The sequence below is a fragment of the Drosophila subpulchrella genome, unplaced genomic scaffold (genome assembly GCF_014743375.2).
Source record: "Drosophila subpulchrella strain 33 F10 #4 breed RU33 unplaced genomic scaffold, RU_Dsub_v1.1 Primary Assembly Seq25, whole genome shotgun sequence".
Taxonomy (NCBI): domain Eukaryota; kingdom Metazoa; phylum Arthropoda; class Insecta; order Diptera; family Drosophilidae; genus Drosophila; species Drosophila subpulchrella.
The window spans coordinates 655,317-680,850 of NW_023665555.1; the positions used below are offsets into that span (position 1 = coordinate 655,317).

Sequence of the window (25,534 nt, forward strand, 5' to 3'; positions counted from 1 at the left end):
GACTGACTCTGACACAGTCAAACGGCAGGTTTCCCATTGCTTGCGACTTTACCGGAGCAGCTCCGCACTCGCGTCGGCCATTGATCATGCAAATTGTGTGGCGAAGAAAGATTACTGCTCGCTGTATAATGTAATAAATCGTTTTCCATAGGCATTAATATAGGGGAATTGGCACTAGGTTTTAGATCCGTGTGCGCTAGTCGACCGCCCTTTTGCACCAATGGTAAACTACAGTTTTCGAAAGTTTCATTGCTGATAAATGGGCTGAGCCTTTGGTATGCACTGGGTAATGGCAAACTTTCCGTAATTTTGTTGAATCCGATTGGAAACGACTCTCTCTGAACAGCTTGTGCGATGACAAAGAACGAAAAACTGAGTTTTGCAGCTGATAGAACTGGCTCGTTCTACAGTTCCAAGGTCCTGCCGTAAACAAAAGAAAAGATAAGTGTTGTTATTCTCACAACCTTCACATAGGAAGAAGAGTTTTCAACTACTTTTAGCATAGGATAATTAAAACGCAGTAACCATCTGGGCGCTTACTAGCGGTTTTATTTCACGTTAGATTTCGAGGGACATTGCTGTCAAGTGCTGGTTAACTGGCCAATGGATCGGGTCCTTCAATCCAAAGCGACGTATTGAGATTTTTGACAGTAGTTTCTCTAGAGGGTAGATTCGCCGGAAGTAATTAAGTCGGGACGTGTGGCCATACTGCAGTCGGAGCCAGTCTAACGGATCGAATGGACGCATGGATCGCTTAGTGGGTGGATTTTCGGGATGTAGACTCTGGGCGTTGAATTTGAAGGTAACCTGTTTTGAACTTCACGTGAGACCCAAAGTTTTCGTATCGGCTTTATCGCCAAAAAGAACTTCTGACTCGGCGACCTGTCGTTTGTTGAGAGTGCAATGCGTCACCCACTTAGCCAAGACGAACCCTGCGGAATCAAAACTCCCTGTGGTTTCCAATCGTAACTTCTTTAACTCTTGGATGGAATCATCCCCTGTCAAAAGGTCATCGACATAAGGGAAAAGAATCAGAGTAGGTCTTGCCAAGCTGTTTCAAATACCGTATTGAGAGAAAAGGAGCACTTGCCGTACCATACGTAACGGTGTTCAGACGATACATTTGTAGAGGGTCTAGTGGAGTTTCATGCCATATGCACAACTTAAACTTTCTATGTGCATTATTTGTCTTTACATTTTAGTGATGCCAGCCGACAATGCGAATGTATAGAATCTGATTTTTAGTAACGTGGCCTGTACTATATACTTTATATAGTATAGTTGGCCCTACCGAGACGAGACTTTTAATTTTGTGGAAGAACTTTCTGGTCGGAGAACGCAATGAACGATTTAGCGTCGCTTGTGACCGGTTCTGTTTATCTTGTGCTCTGTGATTTTTGGCGTTTTGTCATAAATACCTGTTTTACTGGTGCCATGTTTATGTTTAATTGTCTATTTTTTTGTAGCAGCTTTAACGAAACTAGATTCTGTTTTTAGCCTGTGCATTTTGTTATTGTAACTTCTGTACGCTGTGGTGCATTTCTTTCAATAGCCCTTGTTGTTGTTTCCATAGATCTATGTAATCTTTCTCCCGTTTCTTGTCGTCTAGCCTGTTGTCGTGTATATTTTGTTTGTGTTTCGCAAGCCACGCTCAGTCGATACCCATAGCTCTCTGTAATCTTTCTCCCGTTTCTTGTCGTCTAGCCTGTTGTCGTGTATATTTTGTTTGTGTTTCGCAAGCCACGCTTAGTCGATACCCACTCTCTCGCACTCTCTCGCTTTCGCAGTCTCTACGCGCTCTTATACTTTTGTATTTTTGTGTGTCTACCTTTTTTTTTTTTTTCTGATCCCAGTGTCAAATTGAGTGAGGTTTTTATAAATCTTTTGATTTTTATAAATAACTTTTTTTATTTATAATTTATATATTTAAAACCAACTATAAAAATAGATCTCTTTTGCTTCAAAAAAGATTGTCATCTTGGATCGTCACCTAATGACGTTTTTATTTACTGTCGTCTCTGCAACATAGTCAAACATTCGAAAAGTACTGGACTTGTTGGCAGAGTAAAAGACTAAATTGATCTGCGTGTTGGTTTTTCGTGTACTTGTGCCTCAAAGAAAGAGACCGTGATGTCTATGTGGCGCTGACCAATGATCGTTTTAAGAAACTGTTTGATAAACTTAGGAAGCAATTATTTGTGTCTCGTTTGGAGTTTATACACCAGGAATTCCCATTTCCAAACATCACATATCTTCATTTAAAATATCTGCTCCTCCTGAAGTACTTAATGTACTAAATTGTAAAAGTTTTTTGCTTAAATATAAATTGGTAATTAAAGATTTTTTTCCCAACAGACGGTGAACCAATAACAGGCCTTCCACGGTAGTACCTACGCCAAAAAAAAGAGCAGTTTATTTTTGGCCTGTTAAAATGTTACAAGACTTTATATGAAGCTACCTAAGCTTTATGCTGACTTCTCTGTTTTTTCTGAAGACATTCTGGCCTTTACTTTAACTTGGCTGAAACCGGAAATATCAGACTCTGAAGTTCTGTCCAACAATTTTAATACGTATAGAACTGATCGCTCTCCTCGTAGAGGGGTGTGGTGCTGATTGCCGCTACCTCTACTTTAACATCGGAGAGAATATACTTTCTTAATCCCAATGACATAGAATTCGTTGGTGTCAAAGTCTCTTTGCAATCTTTTTTTCTTTTTGTAACATGTTCTTTTATTCCACCCGGATCCGACTTAATAGTTTATGAGAAACATTTGTCTGCAATTATGGTTTTGTTAATGAATAGATATAAACAATTAAGTATTATTTTTCGACACAGAAATCACGCATTTCGTTAGAAAGATATTCCCTTCTATTATCGATATATAAATTCACAATTTTTAAATTGAAGTGAGCCTCACTCTTCGCTACGAAGTCCTTAAAAACAAAAAACACATCCGACTTATAAGTTATTAAATAGGTCACACAGTAATGTGTATACTGATCAATAAAAACTACATAGTAGTTCTTATTATCAATGGTAGAGGGAGTTATTATTATTTTTAAATTTTTGAGACTTTAATCTAGCTTGCTTGCCATTTATACAAGCCTCGCATAAATCATGGTTTAAATCAATATTGTTTAACATATTAGTATCTTCAAAAAGACTATTTCGTTTTATTTCTAAAAATTTTCCAACACTTATGTGGCCTAATCTTTCATGCCGTAATCGATACTCAGCACTATTAGAAATTTTAGACGTAAATATTTTACTGTTCAATTGATATTTTATAATAGGTACATTGTACTCACATATTCCATTAATGGCCAATTTACCATTTTTAGATACTTTTACACCTTCAGGGTAAAATTCGATGGTCATGCCTGCATCCTGCATCTTCTTTACCGATAGTAGGTTGTGTGAAATATCCTTACAATACAAAACGTTTTGCAAGGTGATTTTGTTTCCGCAGCTGTTAAGATTGACCACTCCTTTGGCTGTAGCGTATATAAACTCTCCGCGTTTGGCAATCTCGATGGCCACATTTGATTGCAAACGCTCATATTCGGAGAACAATGCTGTGTCATTTATAAGGTGGTCCGATGCTCCTGAGTCTAGGATAAACTCAGCCTCGCTTGACTTTGAATTGGAAGTTGCATTTCTCAACATGAAGGCAAAACCACGCTCTGCTTGGGCTGTTGCTGCTGCTGCCATCTGAGCCTGCCCATCTTTTCTTTTATTTTCACTAAAGTTCTGATTCGGCTGCCTTATCAAAAGGAAACAATCTTTCTTTAAATGACTGGCTTACCGCAATGAAAACATTTTGGATTCGGTTTGAAACTTGGCTTAAACTAAATCTTCTTGAACTTCTGCACTGGATTATTTTTAAATTTTCTATCTTTTAACTCCTTTTTACTTACTGCTTGCAAAACTTTAACTTTAACACTCCTTGCTTATATTCCTAAGCTTGATCTCTTGGTCAAGAAGTCGTGTTTTTACAAAAGCTAATGTTAAGTTACTTTCAGATAGAGTCTCTATTGCGGTTATAACTCCATCAGAACTGGGTGGAAGAGTTAGGAGTAAATGGGAAATTTTATACATATCATCTAACTTTGCTCCTGACGCGTTAAGTTCAGTAACGAGATCATCGAAGAAATTAAAATGATTAAGGAGTGAAGTGTCACCTTTTAATTTCATGGCTAAAAGTTTCTTTCGCAGAGATAGTTGCGATGCCAAGCTTCTTCTCTTATAAATGGCATCTAAGTTTGCAAAAATCTGCTTAGCAGTGCTTTCACTGTTAGCGTAAGATAAGAACGCATCACTTAAATATTCAATTATTAAACTTTTTGCATTTCGGTCTGCCTTTTTTATCTCATCGGTCACTTCTGCATGAGATTCATCTATGACCCTCAAAAGATCGTACTCTTCTAACAGCGCTCTCACTCTGAACTTCCATATTGAATATTTTTCACCGTCAAACGGTTTGATATTTCTTTTCCCTTTATCCATTTTATGGTTCTCTATCAAAACCTCCTCAGCAACACCAAACAGCAACCCTTCACAGCAATAATTTCCACAACAACAACTTTTCACAGGAATATTTAGCAACAGCGGCCAGCAACTTTCAACAGCATTAACGTCGCTCAACACTGTCCAGCAACAATGTCTTTCAGCAGCAGCACTGTCTGGCATCACTGTCTGTTCAGTCCCACGGTACTTGGTTCGTATGCACAGCTGATAGCCCTGCCAACTGAAGACGAAGGTCAGGACATCTGGCAACCCTACAGAACTTGAGAGGAGAGCAGTGAGAACTACAAGCTTCAGCGACCGGAACAACATTGTCTTCTTTTATTTTCTGTCCATTGCGACCCATTATTTTGTTAAAGTTAATTAATGAAGAAGAGTGAAGTGTACACATTATAAGCTAATGAATTAAAGGCTAAACTGTTATATTTGAACTTCAGTCGTTTAATTACTCCCAAGAGCCCCTCTTACAATGACAGCCGTACAGAGCTTTTTTTCGGCACGGCGTCACAACTGAACATGGTGGCCCATGAGGGGACTCTTGCTTGAAGTTTAAAAATCTCAGTTTGATCTTTCAATTGTTGGTTCTAATGCATAACACCCATCACTCCATCTAACACAAATTGCGATCGTCTCCGTTTGTGTCCCCAACAAGTGCTCTCACACCGATAGAGCGCAGTCACCAATACCAACACACCCGGTCGCCTGACAGCGCTTCTACACACACGGGTGCTGCAAGAAGGCCCGTTATAATTTCGCAACCAAGAAAAATCTTCTACTCAAAGCGGAATCGGAAAAGTACAGCCTGCGCTCCCGCTATATTCAACGTTACTTAAACTCAGGCATAAGTAAAAGGGGAAAGATCACGTGAGTACGGGTGCTTTTTTATTTATCAAGCAGAGCTAGCTAGGTTCAAAATAAATTGGTAAAAATTCTAATAATATGTCTGACCACGAAGCTGATGATCCGGCCTTAGCAGGTTTTATTACACTTCAAAAGGAGCGTCTTCAAAGTCTAACCCGTCTGCAGCAGAACTATAAGAAGGATTCCGCGTCTCGAAAAACCGAAAGCTATTATATGAAGCGCCTGCAGCAGATCGAGAGTTTAAACGCAGCTTTTGAGACCACCCATCAAGTAATCATCTGCACCGAGGGATATGTCAAAACGGACTATCACGCCAAGAAGATCGCCGTCAGCTTCGAGGATCTGTACATGGAAACCTATTGCCTTGTAGCGGAAGGCCAACGAATAAAGTTCGCAGTGACGCCGTCCTCAGCCTCGGCACCCACCGCCGTGTCGACGGTTGCCGACGCACGTGTCCACATGCCACAACTGCCAGTGCCCAAGTTTAGCGGAAACTGTGTGGACTGGCCTGGATATTATGACGCCTTCACTCGGTTAATTCATCAAAATGAGCGGCTGGACAATATTCAACGGTTTCATTTCCTCAAGGAATCTCTGCCAGCTGATCGAGATTGCGATATTCGTCAAATTCCTTTGACGGCCGCTAACTATACGGTGGCATGGGACACACTAATTCAGCGCTATAACAATCCACGCGTGGTCTTTTCCAATCACATGAACATGTTGTACCACTTGCCAAGCCTGAGCAAGGAGAAGCCAGATGATATTCGATCTATGATCAGTGCAGTCAACGTCTGCGCAGCCGCCTGTAACACCGTCAACGCGTCGTTGCAGAACGGGGATCGCTGGCTCGCCCATTATTTGACTGCAAAATTACCGAAAGAGATGCACTCCGCCTGGGAACATCATCTCGGCAGTCAAACCCACATTCCCTCGTACAAGGATCTCGAACAGTTTCTCAACAACCGGTTAATCACCCTGGACGCCATTGAAAATAGAAACTGTTCGGCCACCAACAAATCTGGATCATCACTGGATCATCACCCAACAAAACGTATCTCGGTTCATAACACCCACGCGCAACTAAGCCCCCCTGTGCTTCGTTGCCCACACTGCAATGGTAATCATATCCTTCGTCGATGTCAGCGATTCCTTAGCTTGGATTGCTACCAACGTAAGGAGGTCGTGAGTAAGTCAAACCTATGCCTCAACTGCCTGAGCAAATCGCACATGCTGGCCCGCTGTTCAAGTGTAAAGAATTGCTACCACTGTGGACAACGCCACCATTCTTTACTTCATCTGGCCGCGGCGCCAAGCATCACTCAAGCACCCCAACCTTACTCGCCGACCGTATCATCCAGTCAACCACATATCGCTTCGATTATGAACAACGACACCTCACCACTTAGCCCCCTTGCTAATCCAAACCTCCAATGTTATTCTTCCACAGCCTCCCATGCAACGCGACAGAATATCTTGCTAGCTACCGCACGGATTATTGTCTGCCACCCCCAGAGCGGCGCTCAAGCAACAATAACTGCCCTCATCGATCAGGGGTCGGAAGCTACAATAATCTCAGAGCATACCGTCCAAGCTCTCCAGCTTCCACGATGCAGAATCCGCGCTTCGATCGCCGGCGTCGGCCAAACTACTGGTCAACGGTGCAACTTTACGGCAAGATGCTGCATCCGAACGTCGCTAAACCTAACGTTCAATCTAAATGTCGACTCTGCGTACGTTATGAACTCGCTGACCTCACATCTACCAAACCAATCGTTTTCGCCTCAAAACTGGAAACACATCAACGGACTCCAGCTCTCGGATCCTTTATACTATCGCTCGAAACGCATAGATCTCATCATCGGAGCCGATGAACCCGGGAACCCGAATCGGAAATCCATACGAACCTATTGCACAAAATTCTCACTTAGGTTGGATGATACTCGGCAAGTTCCAGGAATCAATCCACACGCTTAATATTCGCTGTCATCAAACCACGCTAGATACGGAATCGCTTTTGAAGAATTTCTGCGAAATAGAATCGGTCCCAAGCCGATCACTTCAATCTGACGAAGAGCGGTGGTGTGAGTCCTTCTTTAAGGAAACGCACACACGCCAACCAAACGGTAGTTTTATGGTAAGACTACCTTTCAAATGGCATTTCGATCCCACAATGGCCCTAGGAAAATCGCGTCAAGTCGCTTTAAACAGGTTTCTTCAATTAGAGCGGCACTATGAACGGGATCCAGACAAATGGATTCTCTACAAGGAGGGCATCGAAGAATATTTTGAATTGGGACAAATCACACCAGCAGTCTCTAGTGAGAGATCAACAGACAGTACCTCCAAAAAATCCTGTCGGGTTGAATCCTGCGTTCTTCCTCATCACGCTGTCTATAAAGAAGACAGTCTCACCACCAAACAGCGCATTGTATTCGACGCATCGGCAAAGACCTCCAACGGTCGATCTCTAAACGATGTATTGTCCGTAGGACCCACTTTACAAAATGATCTCCCTGCAGTGTTGCTGAATTGGAGACAGTACCGGCATGTTTTCACCGCCGACATCCAGCGCATGTACCGCTGCATAGACGTACATCCGGACGACACGCAGTACCAGCGGATTTTATGGCGGGCGGCGGATGGAAACATCAAGGAATATTGCCTGTCAACTGTAACTTTCGGTACCGCTTCTGCACCATTCACCGCCATCAGAGTCGTTCGTCAACTTGCAGAGGATGAACGCGAAAATTATCCACTGGCGGTAGAGGTCTTAAAGCACGAAATCTACGTCGACGATATTCTTTCTGGTGATCACACTATCTCAGCAGCACAAAACAAGAGTTTACAAATCCAGAACGCTCTAAAATCCGCAAATATGGAATTGAGAAAATGGTCTAGTAACGACATAGCGCTTCTAGACAGCATTCCTTCATCAAGCCGATGCAATCAAACGTCACGAAGCTGGGACAGCTCTGATACAGTCAAAACCTTAGGAATGCATTGGTTACCTAACCAAGACTGTTTCACCTACAAATTGCAAGCGAGCATTCCCACGGGTTCAACCAAAAGAGAAATTCTTTCGAGCATCTCCAGACTTTTCGATCCCTTAGGACTAATCGCCCCTATTCTCATTTCAGCAAAATTAATTCTAAAGGAAGTCACAATGGCACACCTCCATTCCGAGAACGATCGCAAGCACTTAGGGTGGGACGACCCAGTGCCCAGTTCCATCGCTAACAAATGGAAAAAGTTCTGTGTCAATCTGGAGGACATCAGCAAAATCCGAATACCTCGCAGCGTACGGTATACGCCAGACTTTAGCCATGATATCCAGTTGCACGCTTTCTGCGACGGGTCCACTCTCCATCTTTGATCTCTAGTGGCACGGACCATCATGGTTGAGGCAACACTCCAGTGAGTGGCCGGACACAGAGGTACCGAACATAAAGTTTGATGAGCAATCCCTAGAAGCAAAATCTTTGCAAATTCGTTTGCACACCACCCAAGTAGACATTAATATCATTGAGCGGTTTTCGACTTACACCAAACTCGTTCGAGTCATAGCATACATACTGCGCTTTCGTCACAACGCTCAATCGAAGAAAACCAGATCTTACAGTCATCTGTCGCCAGAGGAACTGGACAATGCACTTCGCTGCGTCGTGAAAATAGTACAAGCCGAAACCTTTCAATCCGACATGCACGCGATCCTCGCAGAAAATCCTCTGCCTCCGAAGAGCATCCTAAGAAATCTCACTCCCTTTCTTGACGACGGCATCTTACGCGTTCGCGGTCGTCTCAAACATTCCAACCTTTCTTTGGATCGCAAAAATCCAATCATCTTACCGCAGCGTCATTTCTTTACAGAGCTGGTAATTCAGAACTCCCATCAAGCTACCCTGCATGGCGGCGCTCATCTTACTTTAGCCCACACGAGGTACAAGTTCTGGATTCCAAATGGAAGACAAGCCGTCCGAACGATCCTTCGAAAATGCATCACGTGCTTCCGCGCGTCACCCAGCATCGGAAGTCAATTGATGGGCGACCTGCCGGTGCACAGAGTCAACCCACCAAACCGCCCATTCATTGCGACCGGCGTCGATTATACCGGGGCAATCGAAATCAAGGCAGCACGGCTTCGTGGGACAAGTACTTACAAAGGATACATTGCTATTTTCGTCTGCTTGGCTACGAAGGCAGTTCACCTAGAAGCGGTTACCGGACTCTCGTCGGAACACTTCCTACTAGCATTTTCTCGTTTTACTGGTCGGCGAGGACCAGTTCAACATATGTATAGCGACAACGGAACAAATTTCGTTGGCGCCAATAAGTTATTAGCAAGCGCACAACAGGCGGATCGCGACCACGCTACGTGCCCTATATGGCATTTCACTCCGCCATACTCTCCCAATTTCGGAGGCCTGTGGGAGGCTGGGGTCAAGTCCGTCAAGCATCACCTGCAGAGGACTGTCGGAAGTCACAAGCAAACTTATGAGGAACTCGCAACGGTGCTCATCAGGATTGAAGCTTGCCTAAACTCTCGGCCACTTTGTCTGCTAACAGCTGATCCAGACGACTTAGAAGCTCTCACGCCGGCACATTTTCTCATTGGTGACATCCTGCTCGCACCTGCCCAGTGTCGCCCTCAAAACTCGTCGTTCCGTGAGCAATTTCTATCTCATCAAAATTTGATCCGTCAGTTTTGGACACAATGGAGCCGAGATTGGCTGTCCCATCTTCAAACTCGTCCAAAATGGTGTCAGGAAAAGGAGAATTTTAAAATCAACGATTTAGTACTCATCAAGGACGATCAACTGCTTCCATCGCAATGGACGCTCGGTAGAATTACCAGTCTCCATCCTGGAGAGGATTCACTCGTTCGTGTCGTAACACTGAAAACAAAATCAGGCAGTCAAAAACGCTCCATCTCCAAGCTTTGTCGCCTGCCGATCTCATGCTAATATGAACCAGCTATCGCTCCCTTGGTAATCAATTGCATCCGTATGTCATTTCTCTTTCTCTTTGTCTTAGCCGCTACGAGTACAAGGGAATTTAGATCCAGAATCCTGAACAACACATGTATCACGCGGATTTCGCATTGGCGGGCGGCATGTTCAGTCCCACGGTACTTGGTTCGTATGCACAGCTGATAGCCCTGCCAACTGAAGACGAAGGTCAGGACATCTGGCAACCCTACAGAACTTGAGAGGAGAGCAGTGAGAACTACAAGCTTCAGCGACCGGGACAACATTGTCTTCTTTTATTTTCTGTCCATTGCGACCCATTATTTTGTTAAAGTTAATTAATGAAGAAGAGTGAAGTGTACACATTATAAGCTAATGAATTAAAGGCTAAACTGTTATATTTGAACTTCAGTCGTTTAATTACTCCCAAGAGCCCCTCTTACAATGACAGCCGTACAGAGCTTTTTTCCGGCACGGCGTCACAACTGAACACTGTCCCGTCGCAACGTGAAGATTTGCGGCAAATTTGTCGAAGCGTTTGTATTTGTGTGTTCAGGAAAGATTTCTCGGCGAATTCGTAAAAGTGTGTTCTAGAAAGATCACGGCGAATTGGTGATATGTATGCGCTTCTTCCTGGAAATATAAAAATGTTTTGCAACGAATTTGTCGCAGCGTTATACATAAAACCAATTTAATCCTCTTTATTGTTCAGAAATTGCTCCTTGTTCTTCATGGACCACTCCGCACGTATGTACATATATGAACATACATACATATGTAGATGCGCATATTAGAATGCACACACACACATATAGTTAGTTCACTTTTATGCACTGTCAAATTGTAACAATTAAAGCACTATTATTTATTCACTGCAATTGTGTCTGGGCCCATAACTTATGGTTTTGTTAGTGAATAGATATAATACAATTAAGTATTAAACAGACAACCTCCCAATGAACAAATAATAATGCAAACTTAGATTGTGTGAACCGCACGCTCTTAACGCCAGAATCGAAGTGAACGAGAATATCAAGAGAGAAAAAGAACAACGAGAAGATAGGAAGAAGAAGCACGATGGTCCCGTTTCCTTAAGCGGTTTCCTAGGAAACCAAGACATCGAAATATCCGTCTACCTCGTACACATACATTCATGCAAACATGAATTGCACAATTATCCATGTGACTTTTGTATATTTGAACATGCAAACTCCAACAGCAATAAAAACTGTTCTATCTCATCTTTTCAAAAGGGATCTCTTGATTTTTTTGGGTGGTTTCATTCTCCCTGACATTTCTTGGTACCCTTCCACTGACTCAGTTATCTCTCCCCTTTATCTGTCCTTGACTTCGTTGACGGTCTGTTAGAATTATCATTACAGCAAGTAAGCTTTATACGTAATTCACTAAACAGACAATTAGATCTTGTATTTGTTTTAGATCCGTCTGAAGTCACGGTGTTTAGAATTGACCCACTTGTTGTGCCAGAAGACCGATATCATCCCACATTGGAACTTACAATTTTTGTCCCCTGCGTTGATACCCTCTCTCCTTTACATTCTCCAACTTAAAGTAGATGCTTTCCTTAATGTGACTATAATAAACTCAACAACTTGATTTCTCAAAATAATATATTATTGCTTGAATATTAAAAAAGCAACGGAACTATTTTATAGTGTCCGAAACTCTTTTTTAGTGAATGTTTCTGATAGTCTTCCTTCAAAGTTAGACAGACCTCCATGATTTACCAATGAGCTTCAAAGACTTAGAAGCCTTAAAACGAACTTCTATAAAAAGTACAAAAAGTCGGGTAGGCCATTCGATTTTTCAAGATATGTAGTGGCTCTTACTAATTTTAATGTACTTAACAGTCATTGCTATTCCATGTATTTGAACTGATGTAAATTTGAAAGCGAAAGTCTTCAGCATTGCCATTATCGGTACGATTAAACTCTATTAAAGCATCTACGGATCCCGAAATTTCAGATTTATTTGCTGAATTCTTCCAATCTACTTATAGTTCTGTTTCTTGGTCTAATTCTAGCTACCCTAATCACTTAAATAGTGCAAATTGTATTTTTTCTCCTGTAATTACCGAAAGTTCTCTCTTAAGTGATTTAGAAACTATAACGCCAACCTATTCTCCTGGGGCAGATGGACTCCCTGGTTTTTTGCTTAAGTTTTGTGCTTGAACTATTTGTAAACATATTCTTAAATTTTTTCATTTGTCTATCTCATCATCTGTTTTTCCTACTATCTGGAAAGATTTTTTTATTATTTCACTCCACAAAAAGAATGCGATGGTGAATGTTCAGAACTATAGAGGAATCTCCAAGTTGTCTGCAATTCCTAAAACATTTGAACGCATTATTACCTCTCATTTGCAACATTTGTGCTCCTCTTTGATATCTCCGTGTCAACATGGTTTTGTTAAGCGAAGATCGACCACCACTCACCTGCTCGAACTTACATGGATTTAACAAAAAATTGCAGACACCCGTTATATAAACAGATTATAGTAAGGCCTTTGACTCTGTAAACCACTCTCTTTTTTATACCCTTGCAGAGGGTATAATGATTTCAGTCAGAAGTTTGCAACGCAGTGAAGGAGACGTTTCCGACCACATAAAGTATATATATTCTTGATCAGCATCACTAGACGAGTCGATCTAGCCATGTCCGTCTGTCCGTCCGTTTCTACGCAAACTAGTCTCTCAGTTTTGAAGCTATCGGGCTGAAACTTTCCCAAAAGCCTTATATCTTTTGCAGGCAGTATATAAGTCGGAACCAGCCGGATCGGACAACTATATCTTATAGCTGCCATAGGAATAATCGGAAAAAAAATGTTAAAAAATGATATCTATGGTGTTTTTTAACATATTACCTCCTTTCCTTGGAAGTAACATTTTTTAATTAGTCTTGAATTTCGAATTAAATTTTATCAAAATCGGAAGACTATATCATATAGCTGCCATAGGAACGATCGTAAAATTGGTGGGAAAATAACATGAAACAAATTATAGCTTCGGTGTTCCTTAACATATAACCTCCTACGCTTGGAAATAACATTTTTTAATTAGTTCTGAATTTCAAATTTAATTTTATCAAAATCGGACGACTATATCATATAGCTGCCATAGGAACGATCGTAAAATTGGTGGGAAAATAATATGAAACAAATTATAGCTTCGGTGTTCCTTAACATATAACCTCCTACGCTTGAAAATAACATTTTTTAATTAGTTCTGAATTTCGAATTAAATTTTATCAAAATCGGACGACTATATCATATAGCTGCCATAGGAACGATCGTAAAATCGGTGGGAAAATAATATGAAACAAATTATAACTTCTGTGTTTTTTCACATATAACCTCCTACGGTTGTAAATAACATTTTTTAATTCATTCTGAATTTCGAATTTAATTTTATCAAAATCGGACGACTATATCATATAGCTGCCAAAGGAACGATCGTAAAATTGGAAATAAAATGTTTAATTAGCTCTGAATTTTTTTATACCCTTGCAGAGGGTATTATGATTTCAGTCAGAAGTTTGCAACGCAGTGAAGGAGACGTTTCCGACCCCATAAAGTATATATATTCTTGATCAGCATCACTAGACGAGTCGATCTAGCCATGTCGGTCTGTCCGTCCGTTTCTACGCAAACTAGTCTCTCAGTTTTAAAGCTATCGGGCTGAAACTTTCCCAAAAGACTTATATCTTCTGCAGGTATTATATAAGTCGGAACCAGCCGGATCGGACAACTATATCTTATAGCTCCCATAGGAATAATCGGAAAAAAAAAATAAAAAAAAATTATATCGTTGGTGTTTTTTGGCATATAACCTCCTAAGCTTGGAAATAACATTTTTTAATTAGTTTTGAATTTTGAATTAAATTTTATCGAAATCGGACGACTATATCATATAGCTGCCATAGGAGCGATCGGAAAATTGGTGGAAAAATAATATGAAACAAATTATTGCTTCGGTGTTTTTCAACATATAACCTCCAACGCTTGGAAATAACATTTTTTATTTAGTTTTGAATTTTGAATTAAATTTCATCGGAATCGGACGACTATATCATATAGCTGCCATAGGAACGATCGGAAAATTGGTAGGAAAATATTATGAAACAAATTATAGCTTTGGTGTTTTTTAACATATAACCTCCTACGCTTGGAAATAACATTTTTTAATTAGTTCCGAATTTCGAATTTAATTTTATCAAAATCGGACGACAATATCATATAGCTGCCATAGGAACGATCGGAAAATTGGTAGGAAAATAATATGAAACAAATTATAGCTTCGGTGTTTTTTGACATATTATCTTATACTATTGGGAATATCATTTTTTGTGTTTTTAAATTTAATAATTATAGCTGCAAGGGTATATAAGCTTCGGCTTGCCGAAGCTAACTTCCTTTCTTGTTTTTTATTCAAATTAGATCAGCTCGGCTTTCCGAATAATTTGTTAGCTTGGATTTCAAGTTATTTGAATGGTAGATCTCATAGGGTTTTATTCAAAAACGCTGTTTCCAAGATGATCAATGTGACATCTGGAGTGCCTCAGGGCAGTCATTTAGGCCCTTTGCTGTTTACTCTGTTTATAAATGATCTTCCCACTATCGTAACTCACTCTCGTATACTAATGTATGTTGACGATGTTAAGCTTTGTTCTTCATATAATAATATTGAGTCTGGTTTCTGCTTGCAGTCAGATATAAATAGATTCTAGGAATGGTGTCAGTACAACCTTTTGAATTTAAACTATCTTTAGTGCAACGTTATGACTTTCTATAGGGGTACGCCAACGTTCATGAGTTACTCTGTTCAGAACATGTCCCTGAATCGAATATATTCAGTTAACAATTTGGGTTTTCTCCTGGATCCAAAACTTAAATTTGACTCCCACATAACCTCTACTGGAAATAAAGCTGTGAGTGTTCTTGGGTTTATAATGCGTTGGTCTAAGCATTTGATGATCCATACATTACCAAATTATTAATCACCTCCCTTGTCCGTCATAATTTATAATACTGTTCTTCCATTTGAAGTCCTCATTATCAAGAGCACATAGACCGAATATAGTCCGTACAGAAACGATTTCTTCTTTTTGCCTTACGTGGTTTGAACTGGGATCAAAACGTCAGGTTGCCTTCTTACTTGAGTAGATTGCTATTGATTAATTTTCCTGCTCTAGTAAATCGTAAAGCTATGCTTGATACTATTTTTATGCATAATCTTATCGAAGCGAAATTGATTCCGCAGATTTGGTGAGCCGCCTAACTTTCAATGTTCCTGTTAGACTAATGCGAAACTACTATCCTATTAACTTGCCACGATGTACATCTAATTTTAGTCAGCACGAGCCCTTTCGCGGTTTCGAGTACCTCGACTATCGGATACACGTTACTCAGCTAAAGGGACCAAAGGGAAATTGAAATTCGCCACCTACCCGCGATTTCAATATATGGTTATGTGGGCGGTAGACAGATTTAGGCGTTATGGACGATAAAGTGGGCGTGGCAAATTTTTTTTTGGGTAATCAATAGGTATTGACGAGACTAATACATTTCAGCAAAAATTTTGTTCTAGCATGAAAATTGTGGGCGCCACAGGCTTAGGCGGTTTGTGGGCGTTAGAGTGGGCGTGGCCAACTTTTTTTTGGATCAATCGATAGGTATTGGCGAGACAAATACATTTCAGTTATCTAGCATACAAATTTTGGGTGCCAAAAATTTGGGCGGTTTGTGGGCGTGGCATATTCGCGTAACAAACTTGCGCTGCGTACAAGGCTACGGAATCTAAATCTGAAAACCCGATTCTCTATCTTTGATGGCATACTCTTTTTTGGGTCAATCGATAGGTATTGATGAGAACAATACATTTCAGTGAAAGTTTTTATTCCAGCATTAAGCAAACGTTTTGGGCGGTTTGTGGGTGTTAGAGTGGGCGTGGCACCCTGCCAAAAAAGCTGCGCAAGAAGCTCAGGAATCTGCATGCCAAATCCCAAAAGCCTAGCTCTTATAGTTTCCGAGATCTCAGCGTTTATCCGGACGGACAGTCAGACAGATAGACGGACATGGCTAGATCGACTCGGCTAGTGATCCTGATCAAGAATATATATAATTTATGGGGTCGGAAACGCTTCCTTCTGCCTGTTACATACTTTCCGACGAATGTAGTATACCCTTTTACTCGACGAGTAACGGGTATAAAAATGTTGAGGCTCGTTGTTTAACCTGTTATCTGTAGCCTCCACGCGACCGAGAGCTAAATATTCTTTCAACAACTGGGTATATAATATATGATTTATATGGGCTTACTCTTATGCGCCGCTCTAATGGCGAAATTCGTCGTCGTGCTGTTTTATACGTGGAACCGAGACAAGGACTTGATTTGAAAGGCAGATTTACTACAAAATGTTCCGTAAATGATACCTAACTCAACATTTTGTCAGGGGTACACAACTGTGATTTCGTTAGGTCAGGTATCTTTCGATTTTCCAAAACTTCCTTAGGGTCTGATTCAAATCGTTGTCTTCCGTAGCTACTAGAGTGGAATATGAGATCAACCGCGCAGGATTTTCTTTGCAGTTACTGACGCTACCCAGCCAAAGACAGTATTTTGTAGGGTTGGACCTGAGTGCTTGTAACGCGTTTTTCCTTCCCCAAGCAAGTCGAAAAAGAAGTTAGCGCCGACCATCCCGTTTAGGTTTGAAAAGTAAGGGTCTGCTAGGAAGATGTCATTGTGATCTAATCAGATCGGACGGATTGGACGAGATTGATGGTAAAGTTATGTAGACGGCACTTTCTAGGTGTTTCTTCTTAGGCGGTCGCAGCAAAAGTGATCTTTATTGCACAGATTTGTACAGGCTTAGCCTATTTCACAAGCGTTGGGGGTATACAGTATGAGGGAGTGATACAAGCATAGTGTTTCTTAAGAGTAACAGAGATGTATATATGTGCATTCGGATCGCATTCGGATCGCGGAAGTGACTCCCGTCGTGAAGAAATGTGCCACTTCGGCGACACTTCTCGAAGTCACTTCTGCGTTACTTCTGGAAGTGTCGCCGAAGTCACTTCTAGAAGTGTCGCCGAAGTGGCACATTTCTTCCCGACGGGAGTCACTTCCACGATCCGAATGCGATATCGCCGAAGTAACTTCTGGAAGTGTCGCCGAAGTCACTCATAGAAGTGTCGCCGAAGTGGCACATTTCTTCCCGAAGGGAGTCACTCCCGCGATCCGAATGCGATATCGCCGAAGTAACTTCTGGAAGTGTCGCCGAAGTCACTCAAAAGTGACTTTACATATGCTTGTAGAAGATACCTAGAAGAGTCTTTCCCAATTGGAAAATCTTGAATAAAAACATATTTTTTTTACTTTTTCATATTTTGCATTTATTTCTTGTATACGTGCTTTGTGCGCTTGTATACACGGTCCCCGGCATGTAGGACATTTTGCTAAACAATGTTATTTAGGTCCAGCTCCGTCGACATAAGAAATTTATTAATTACCATTTCTAAAAGAAATAGAAACAAAAATTGTTTTTTGTTCAAAGTTTAAATAAAGTAAAATACATTACCTTTTACAATGAAATATGTTGAGAATCGTTGGATGCTGGGTTTCTCCGCAGTTAGACGCCAAGTAGTGTCCACAGCTAGCTTGTCCGTAAAAAGGTTTAAATAATCGTACAGTTTACGATAAGCACGTAATTTCGCACGCTTTGTTGGGGGGACATTTAAATATGTTAAGCAATTAAAAACATTTAGAAAAAAACTAAGCTATATTTTTAAAACGAACAAATTTGATACAAAACCGCACTGTCTACAGACAATTCACGCAACGAAATGACGCTCTGGCGAAAAATAACGTCGTGGGTCAAAAGGAAGACCCAAAAAATTTTCAGAAAAAAGGGGTAACGGAAAATTACCGCGACCTCTTTTTATCGCGTGTTTTACTCACTACTATCGTCTTTCTATCGCGCAGAAGTGTCTCAGAAGTTACTTCTTCGCGATCCCGACCCTTTTTGTTTTTGTAAAATGTGTACTATCGCCTTTCTATCGTCCAGAAGTGACATAGAAGTGACTTCTACGCGATATATGTATATTTTGTTTTTGTAAAATTTGTTCTATCGTGTTTCTATCGCGCAGAAGTTACTAAAAAGTGACTTCCGGACGACAGGCGATAGAAACATCGCCCTTTTGCTTGCAGGGTATGTATGTATGACAGGTGCTTAGGAATATGTATGTGTGTGTGTGTGTCTGCTTGCTACAGTTATGCATTCAACTACCGCTTCTAAGGAGTTAAGTCGAGACTCAACAGTCGTCTGAATTAAAAAATTAGCTGAAAACAATGCCAGACAATTGGGCCTCATGGCGGTATCGTTGAAATAGCCAATTATTCACAAAATTCTCCGTAATGAAGTTAAACTGTGACAACGAGTCCAGCAAAATTCTTGCGCACAGATTGGCTCCTGACTGACTTCGAACCTCAACGAGGGCCGTTGCAATTAAGACGTTATCCACTTTTTGGGGCATAGGTTGATTTAGCGAGGCATTCAGTGACTGTTGGGCTTCTTGATTGTCAGAAGGCGGCGGCAACTGATTGCAAGACGATACTTGAGAAGTCGAGGTATGCCGATGTAGAAGTGTATGATAAGGCCTTGTGCAAATTCGACAACGAGATAATTGGCATATTAGGACTCCATATCATCTGGGTAGACAATTGATGAGGTGCGCTCATTGCTAGTTTGAACCGAGCTTCTATTCAGATATTCACGAAGAAGTGACATTACAATTTTTGTTCTTCGGCAGGTCGGGAGACTGTTAATGCCGCTTTGGTATTTTTAGGCTTGTTCTCTTCTGCCTGTCGTGGATTCCTCAGCCGCTAAGTGTTGGTATCGTTTATTTAGAGTGTCAGACCATTTTTTCCATAACGGAATGGAGTCGTAACTAAGTTGTTCTTCGCATCGCGACCGCGTTTTGGAATCTATGCTAGACATGACGATGTAAATTATCACTGCGTTGGCTATTATTTTCTCGTTGCCAAGGGAGAGAAGAGATTCGTAAAAGGCAGTGGCGCATGCATTGTTGGGATTTTAAACAAGCGAGATATACTATATTAGGCACGGATCCGAGATATGCGATTGAAAGAAGGGAGTTGTAAAGTCCGACACAACCAAAGAGAGCGCGACGTACGAGGCAAAGCAAGACCGAATAACCGCAATATTATGTGTGTGAATGTTTTGGGTATGGGCCTATATGCGTGTAATGACTGAAAGCTACGTGATCTAGTGAAATTATGATTTGTGTGTATACAACTGGTAGTAATAAAGTTTGCGTGTACTTAAGTAGTCAACTTTACCATCGATGGTGCTCTAACTACGTGCGATTAGAGGTGAAATGGGCAATCCTCCGATGAGTTTGGGATGCGGATTTGCTTTAAGGGCGCTCCGCTGATTCTTTTCTGCGATGATTTTGTGGTTAGGGACGCAGCCGATGTGCGCTCCCTCCACAAGGTTGAGATTTGGGATGCACTGACCTCTGGATGTTCCAGCGACGAAAAATGAACTTCTAAGCGCACCGCTCTATGGCTGCCTAGACGACGAGATGGAAAATAGGGGTGCAGCGTTTGTGCGCTCCCACTACGAGTATGAGGTTAGGGTGCACCGATTGTGCGCTCCTACTGCGAGACTGAGATTCGGATACACTGCTCTGTAGGCATAACGACCAAAGATAAAGTTGAGATCTCAGCGCTATGTGGGTACTCCGATGATGTCATGTAGTTTATGCGCACCCCTACGTGAATGCTCCAACGACGAGTTTAAGGTAAGGGCTCACCACTATTTGGGTGCTCCGATGGCTACAATGCACTCGATGTGCATTGCCAATGCGCTTCCAGTTAACGCAATGCAAGTGTTGATCACGTGCTTCTTTAGGAGATGAATGTCTTGGGGATTCCCGAACTTTTCAGATTCCGCAAGTACGAACTCCAGACGGCTGATAAGTCTAGTGTGTCCACCCGGGGGCGCTCAAGGAGCAAGTATGGAATAAGGAACTTCGCAAATCCACTTGTTTAATTAAAACAAAACTTAGCCGTCATACGTGAACTTTGCGTTTATTTCAAAGAGCTTTTCTTTCAATAATCTTACCAACTATCTTTATTCAGATCTTATGTATAAGATGATGTATCATTCACCGGTATTTTCAGAAATTTCTTAAACTAGTAGTAGTAACAGGAAGAAGGAAGCGTTTCCGAACCCATAAAGTTTATAAATTCTTGATCAGGATCACTAGCCGAGTCGATCTTGCCATGTTTTAACTGAAATGTATAAGTCTCGTCAATACCAATCGATTGACCCAAAAACGCCCACTCTAACGCCCATAACGCTTAAATCTGTCTGCCGTCCAAATAACCATACATTAAGATCGCAGGTAGCTGGCGCATTACAATCTCGCTTTGCTGCTTGCATATCTCAACCACCTTTTGGTCCCTTTAGCTGAGTAACGGGTATCTGATAATCGAGAAACTCGACTATAGCGTTCTTTCATGTTTGTTGTGTTATAGTATGATCGTTGCTTGCTGACTCGTTGGGGTAATCTATTAACGATATCAGCTGTGCTATGCCACTTCATAAAGCTATCTTTAGCCAATCATTGTAACGAACACCGTCTAAACAAAATTACAATGAAAACCCGAAACACCATTAATCTCTGTAATATTTATATACTTTGCAGAACGTAGAGCTTCCAGAATCATTTTCTTTGGAACTAAGGAATTTGTTGGAATTGTTACTTCAAAGGGACGTACCAAAACGGCTTGGTTGTATGGGAAATGGGTGAGAAATTTGTAATATATTTTTTTTAAAACAATAACATTTTTTCTTATTTAGTGCGGATGAAGTAAAAATGCATCATTTTTTTTGTGGTATTGACTGGTACCAAGTTTACATACAAAAGTATACTCCACCTTTAGTACCCCCTAGAGGAGAAGTAAATGCCGCTGATGCTTTTGATATCGGATCGTTTGATGAAGAAGACACGAAGGGCATAAAACTAAACGATGCGGATCAGGACCTTTACAAGATGTTTTCGTTGACGATATCTGAAAGGTAATATTTAACATTGGTTCTTAAATTTATCAATAATGTTTTCATTCATTATATATTATTCGATACTTTTAAGCCCGCCTATTCCTTCACGAGTGAGCGAATAGTCGTCGTTTAGTGTTCGAAAAGACAAGAAGACATAATATGTGAAAACTACTAAAGACCTTTGTAAAATAAATATAAGCACTTTTATGTTACAACATATCCCAAAGAAAATGTTACTTGAAAATAACAAATCCTACATACATGTAAAATAACTTTTGAGACAAAACTTTTAGCCAGATTCCACCATACAATTTTATGAAAGTTTTTAACTAACTCGAAGTCAAGCATCGTCTAGGTTTGAAAATATTAATTAAAACTTTGGTGCTATATCAGCACAAATGTTTACTAACTTTCTCAGCGATCAAAGGTGATGCACCGTACCCTCGAATCTAGAACGCGATCACGAAAACTTCGGAAATTTGTTGCTTCTTATACCCTTGCAGAGGATATTATGATCTAGCCATGTCCGTCTGTCCGTCTGTCCGTCCGTTTCTACGCAAACTAGTCTTTCCGTTTTAAAACTATCGGGCTGAAACTTTTCCAAAAGTCTTATTTCTTTTTTCAGGTTGTATATAAGTCGGAACCAGCCGGATCGGAAAACTATATCTTATAGCTCCGATAGGAATAATCGGAAAAAAATTATATCTTTGGTGTTTCTTAACATATAACCTCCGACGCTTGGAAATAACATTTTTTAATTACTTCTGAATTTCGAATTAAGTTTTATCAATATCGATAATACTATTTATCGATATACTATATCATATAGCTGCCATAGGAACGGTCGGCAAATTGGTGGGAAAATAATATGAAAGAAATTATAGCTTCGGTGTTTTTTGACATACTCTTATACTCTTGGGAATATCATTTTTTGTAATTTTAAGAATTTCGAATTAAATTTAATAAAAATCGGACGACTCTAACATATAGCTGTCAAAGAAACGGCCAGAAAAATAATGAAATAATTATATTTAAAAAAATTTTTGACGTGGTGTTGGGGCTGAGTACGTAAAATGTTTTTAAGGATTGTTGCTAGCTTCAGTGATGTTTGTGTAAAATTAAGTTCGTAATGCTAAAAAGACAAAATATTCTATGTTCCAGAGTAAAAGCGGGGGGGTAGCGGGGTACCGTGGTGGCGCTGGTGGAATGGCGTGGGAGGCGACGGCGGGAAACTGGCGGCGTCGGCGGGCTGCTTCGCTGGGCTTCGGTGGCTTGCTGCTGGTGCGTTTGCTGCTGGTGCTGCGGAAGCTGTAGGGGAGAAACCACTCGAACGCGTATTGCCCCTTAATCGAAAATAAATGTACGCACAAAAGTTAATTTGTAATAGTAGGCGGGGGTACGACCTCGGTTTATTTCCGTAAGAACTCCAAAATCGAACTAATTTAGTCTAAGCTCCGCTCTGCGCTTCAAAGCGCAGCGGAGACTTCATAGAGGGAGCTAGGAACAGCGCAGGAGAGCGGGAGCGCGAGAGAGCGGGAGAGTGGTAGAGCGGTGCAGCTGGATAGCGGGGCCAGTCCAGATTCGCCGGACAGTGGGTCTGAACATTCCGCCCCCCTTGCAATCGCTAGCGTTGCAAAAAATAAAGGAGACGGAACTTCGGCCATTCGCCTACGCCTCAAGCCTGCGTACAGGCGCCGGAGACGATCCACCCGAACACCGTCTTCTGGGCTACTGCCAGTCCCTCGTCGACCACGTGGAAGCCCGGCTGTATCACCTTCGGGTAGACGTCCGCGCCCAGGATCAATGAAACAGTGGCTGGCCGGTGGAAAACCTCATCCGCGAGCGGTAGATCCTTAAATTTTTGGACGCTGCTCTCACTGAGCGCACGGATGGGAGTGCGGATGCGCACGTTCGGCTCGATCTTGAGGACCACCTCCAGCTTGACGGCCTCGTCGACCTTCGAACGAATCGTCGCCGTGCATATGCTCTCATCGCCCACGTTTGTTGTCGGCAAACGAAACGCGGCGGCCAGGGATGCGTCGATGGAGCTTGTCGGGGTGCACGGATCGATGAGTGCGGCGGTGTCGAACGTCTTCTCTCCGGTCTCGACGATCACCACAGCAGTCGGGAGGACATTGACGCTATGACGCTGGAGCAGTGCGGCGAGCGACGGAGCTGGTGTCGAGGATGCTGAGCGCGGTGGAGGGGCAGGCGTTCGGCGAGTTGGCGGATCTTGCGGGCGCGAACGCTGCGGAGAAGCGGGCTGTTGCTTGGAGCCGGACTTTTTCCGGGAAACAAGTTCGTGCATGTGGAGCAGCGTGTGATGATTCCGGTTGCACGTTCTGTACCGGTCACCGCTACGACAGCTCCCAGTGGAGTGCTCGTGTGCGAGACAGTTCGCGCAGTACTTGTTAATAAGAACTGCCCGCAGCCGCTTCTCTGCGCTCAGCTTTAGGACACTTCCGAAGAGGATGGATTCCGCGGCAGACTCGGCATCGGTAGGACTGAGTACCTCTAGTACGTCTGCTATCCAAAGCCTGAGCGCTACGTGGACGGGGAGCCATTTTCCTGTTTAGAGTGTGGATAAGGAAAAAACAAACAGGGCTGATTAACAATGACGTGGATAATGGCTACGGACTAAGGTGTGTAAGAAACGCGGCTCGTTACGAGGTAGTTTTGGGCGGCTCTCTTGGAAGAAGAACCACTTTGGTCACTGGACGTTTGACAATGCCGCGTGTCGTACGAATGTCGACTACGCGGACATTGCCATCGGCTCCCGGAAAAACGGAGTCTATTCTTCCGAGTCGCCACTCATTTGAGGGCAAATTGTCATCCTTAATGACGACCAGATCGCCAACACGCAGATTTTCTGTGGGGATTTGCCACTTGTTGCGCTTGTGGAGCTCCTTAAGGTACTCATCCTTCCATCGAGTGCGGAATTGTTGATGGAGAGACTTTAAGTGCTGCCACCGGTTCAGAATGGACTTGGATTCGCCCTTTACTTCAGGTTCCACTATGGATAGAAGAGGTCCACCAACAAGAAAGTGCCCTGGTGTCAACGCTAAGAGATCAGTTGGATCCTCGGACATGGGAGATAGCGGTCTGGAATTCAGACAAGCTTCGATTCTCGCTAGGAGGGTGGACAGCTCTTCAAAGGTGTACTTCCGAATAGCGGTGGACTTGTAAAACAAGGTCTTGAAGCTCTTGACACCAGCTTCCCATAGGCCTCCCATATGGGGTGCCCCAGGAGGAATGAATTGCCAGGTGAGCTGCTGATGACTATACGCATCGGTCACAGACTCCTTAACGGCTTGCAGGAAGTCTCGGGAAAGCACGGTGGAGGCGCCGACGAAGGTCTTTCCATTGTCGGACTGGAATTGGCGAGGACACCCTCTTCTAGAGACGAAACGAGCGAAAGCGGCAAGAAACTTTTCAGTCGTTAAGTCGGATGTAGGCTCTAGATGGATGGCCTTTGTAGTCCATCCCTGTGTACGTGAACGGACGGGAGAAGGACACTCGCTCTTTCGGGAAACTTCCCATCATCTGGACTTGCAATCTCTTTTTGTGGATAACGCAGACCTTGCAGGAGTTAACCACTGCCTTCACCAAGTTCTTTATTCTCGGAACCCAGTATCTGGACCGAGTGAGACGCACCATTAACTGGTTGCCACCATGTAACGTAATGAGATGCGTGAATTTGACCACAAGCCGCGAGAGTGCACATTCGTACGGCAGGATTATCGGATGTCGTTCATCATACCGCAAACTGTCGGAGGCCGTTACGCGGCCGCATGCCCTGATTACCCCTTTCTTATCTAGAAAGGGGTTCAGGGAGAGAATCGAACTCGCCGCGGGCACAGGACGCTTCTGACTCAAGCAGCGGTATTCTTCAGGAAAATACGTGCGCTGAGTGTAAATTGTCATGAGCTCTTCCGCGGCGGCAACGTCCTGGGCCTCTAGACGGACCCCGGAAGGCGGTGATTGTCTTCGACATCGTTGGACAAATTGATGGACATACGCGAGGACCCGCAAAGCTCTATTTAACTTGGAAAAGCGATCTAGGAAATCTTCTGAC

The 25,534-nt window shown here is 42.3% G+C and overlaps 1 protein-coding gene across 6 annotated transcripts in view; it reads left to right on the plus strand.

Moving 5' to 3' along the window:
• The window catches only part of LOC119559595 (G protein-coupled receptor kinase 1), a 468,201-nt gene that overhangs the window by 342,914 nt on the left and 99,753 nt on the right, over positions 1-25,534 (plus strand). For all 6 annotated transcript variants that reach the window (XM_037872611.1, XM_037872614.1, XM_037872609.1 and 3 more), the window contains 2 exons: positions 21,104-21,204; positions 21,259-21,477. In XM_037872611.1, coding sequence (XP_037728539.1) covers positions 21,104-21,204; positions 21,259-21,477 — 320 coding nt within the window. The remainder of the gene's footprint in view (positions 1-21,103; positions 21,205-21,258; positions 21,478-25,534) is intronic.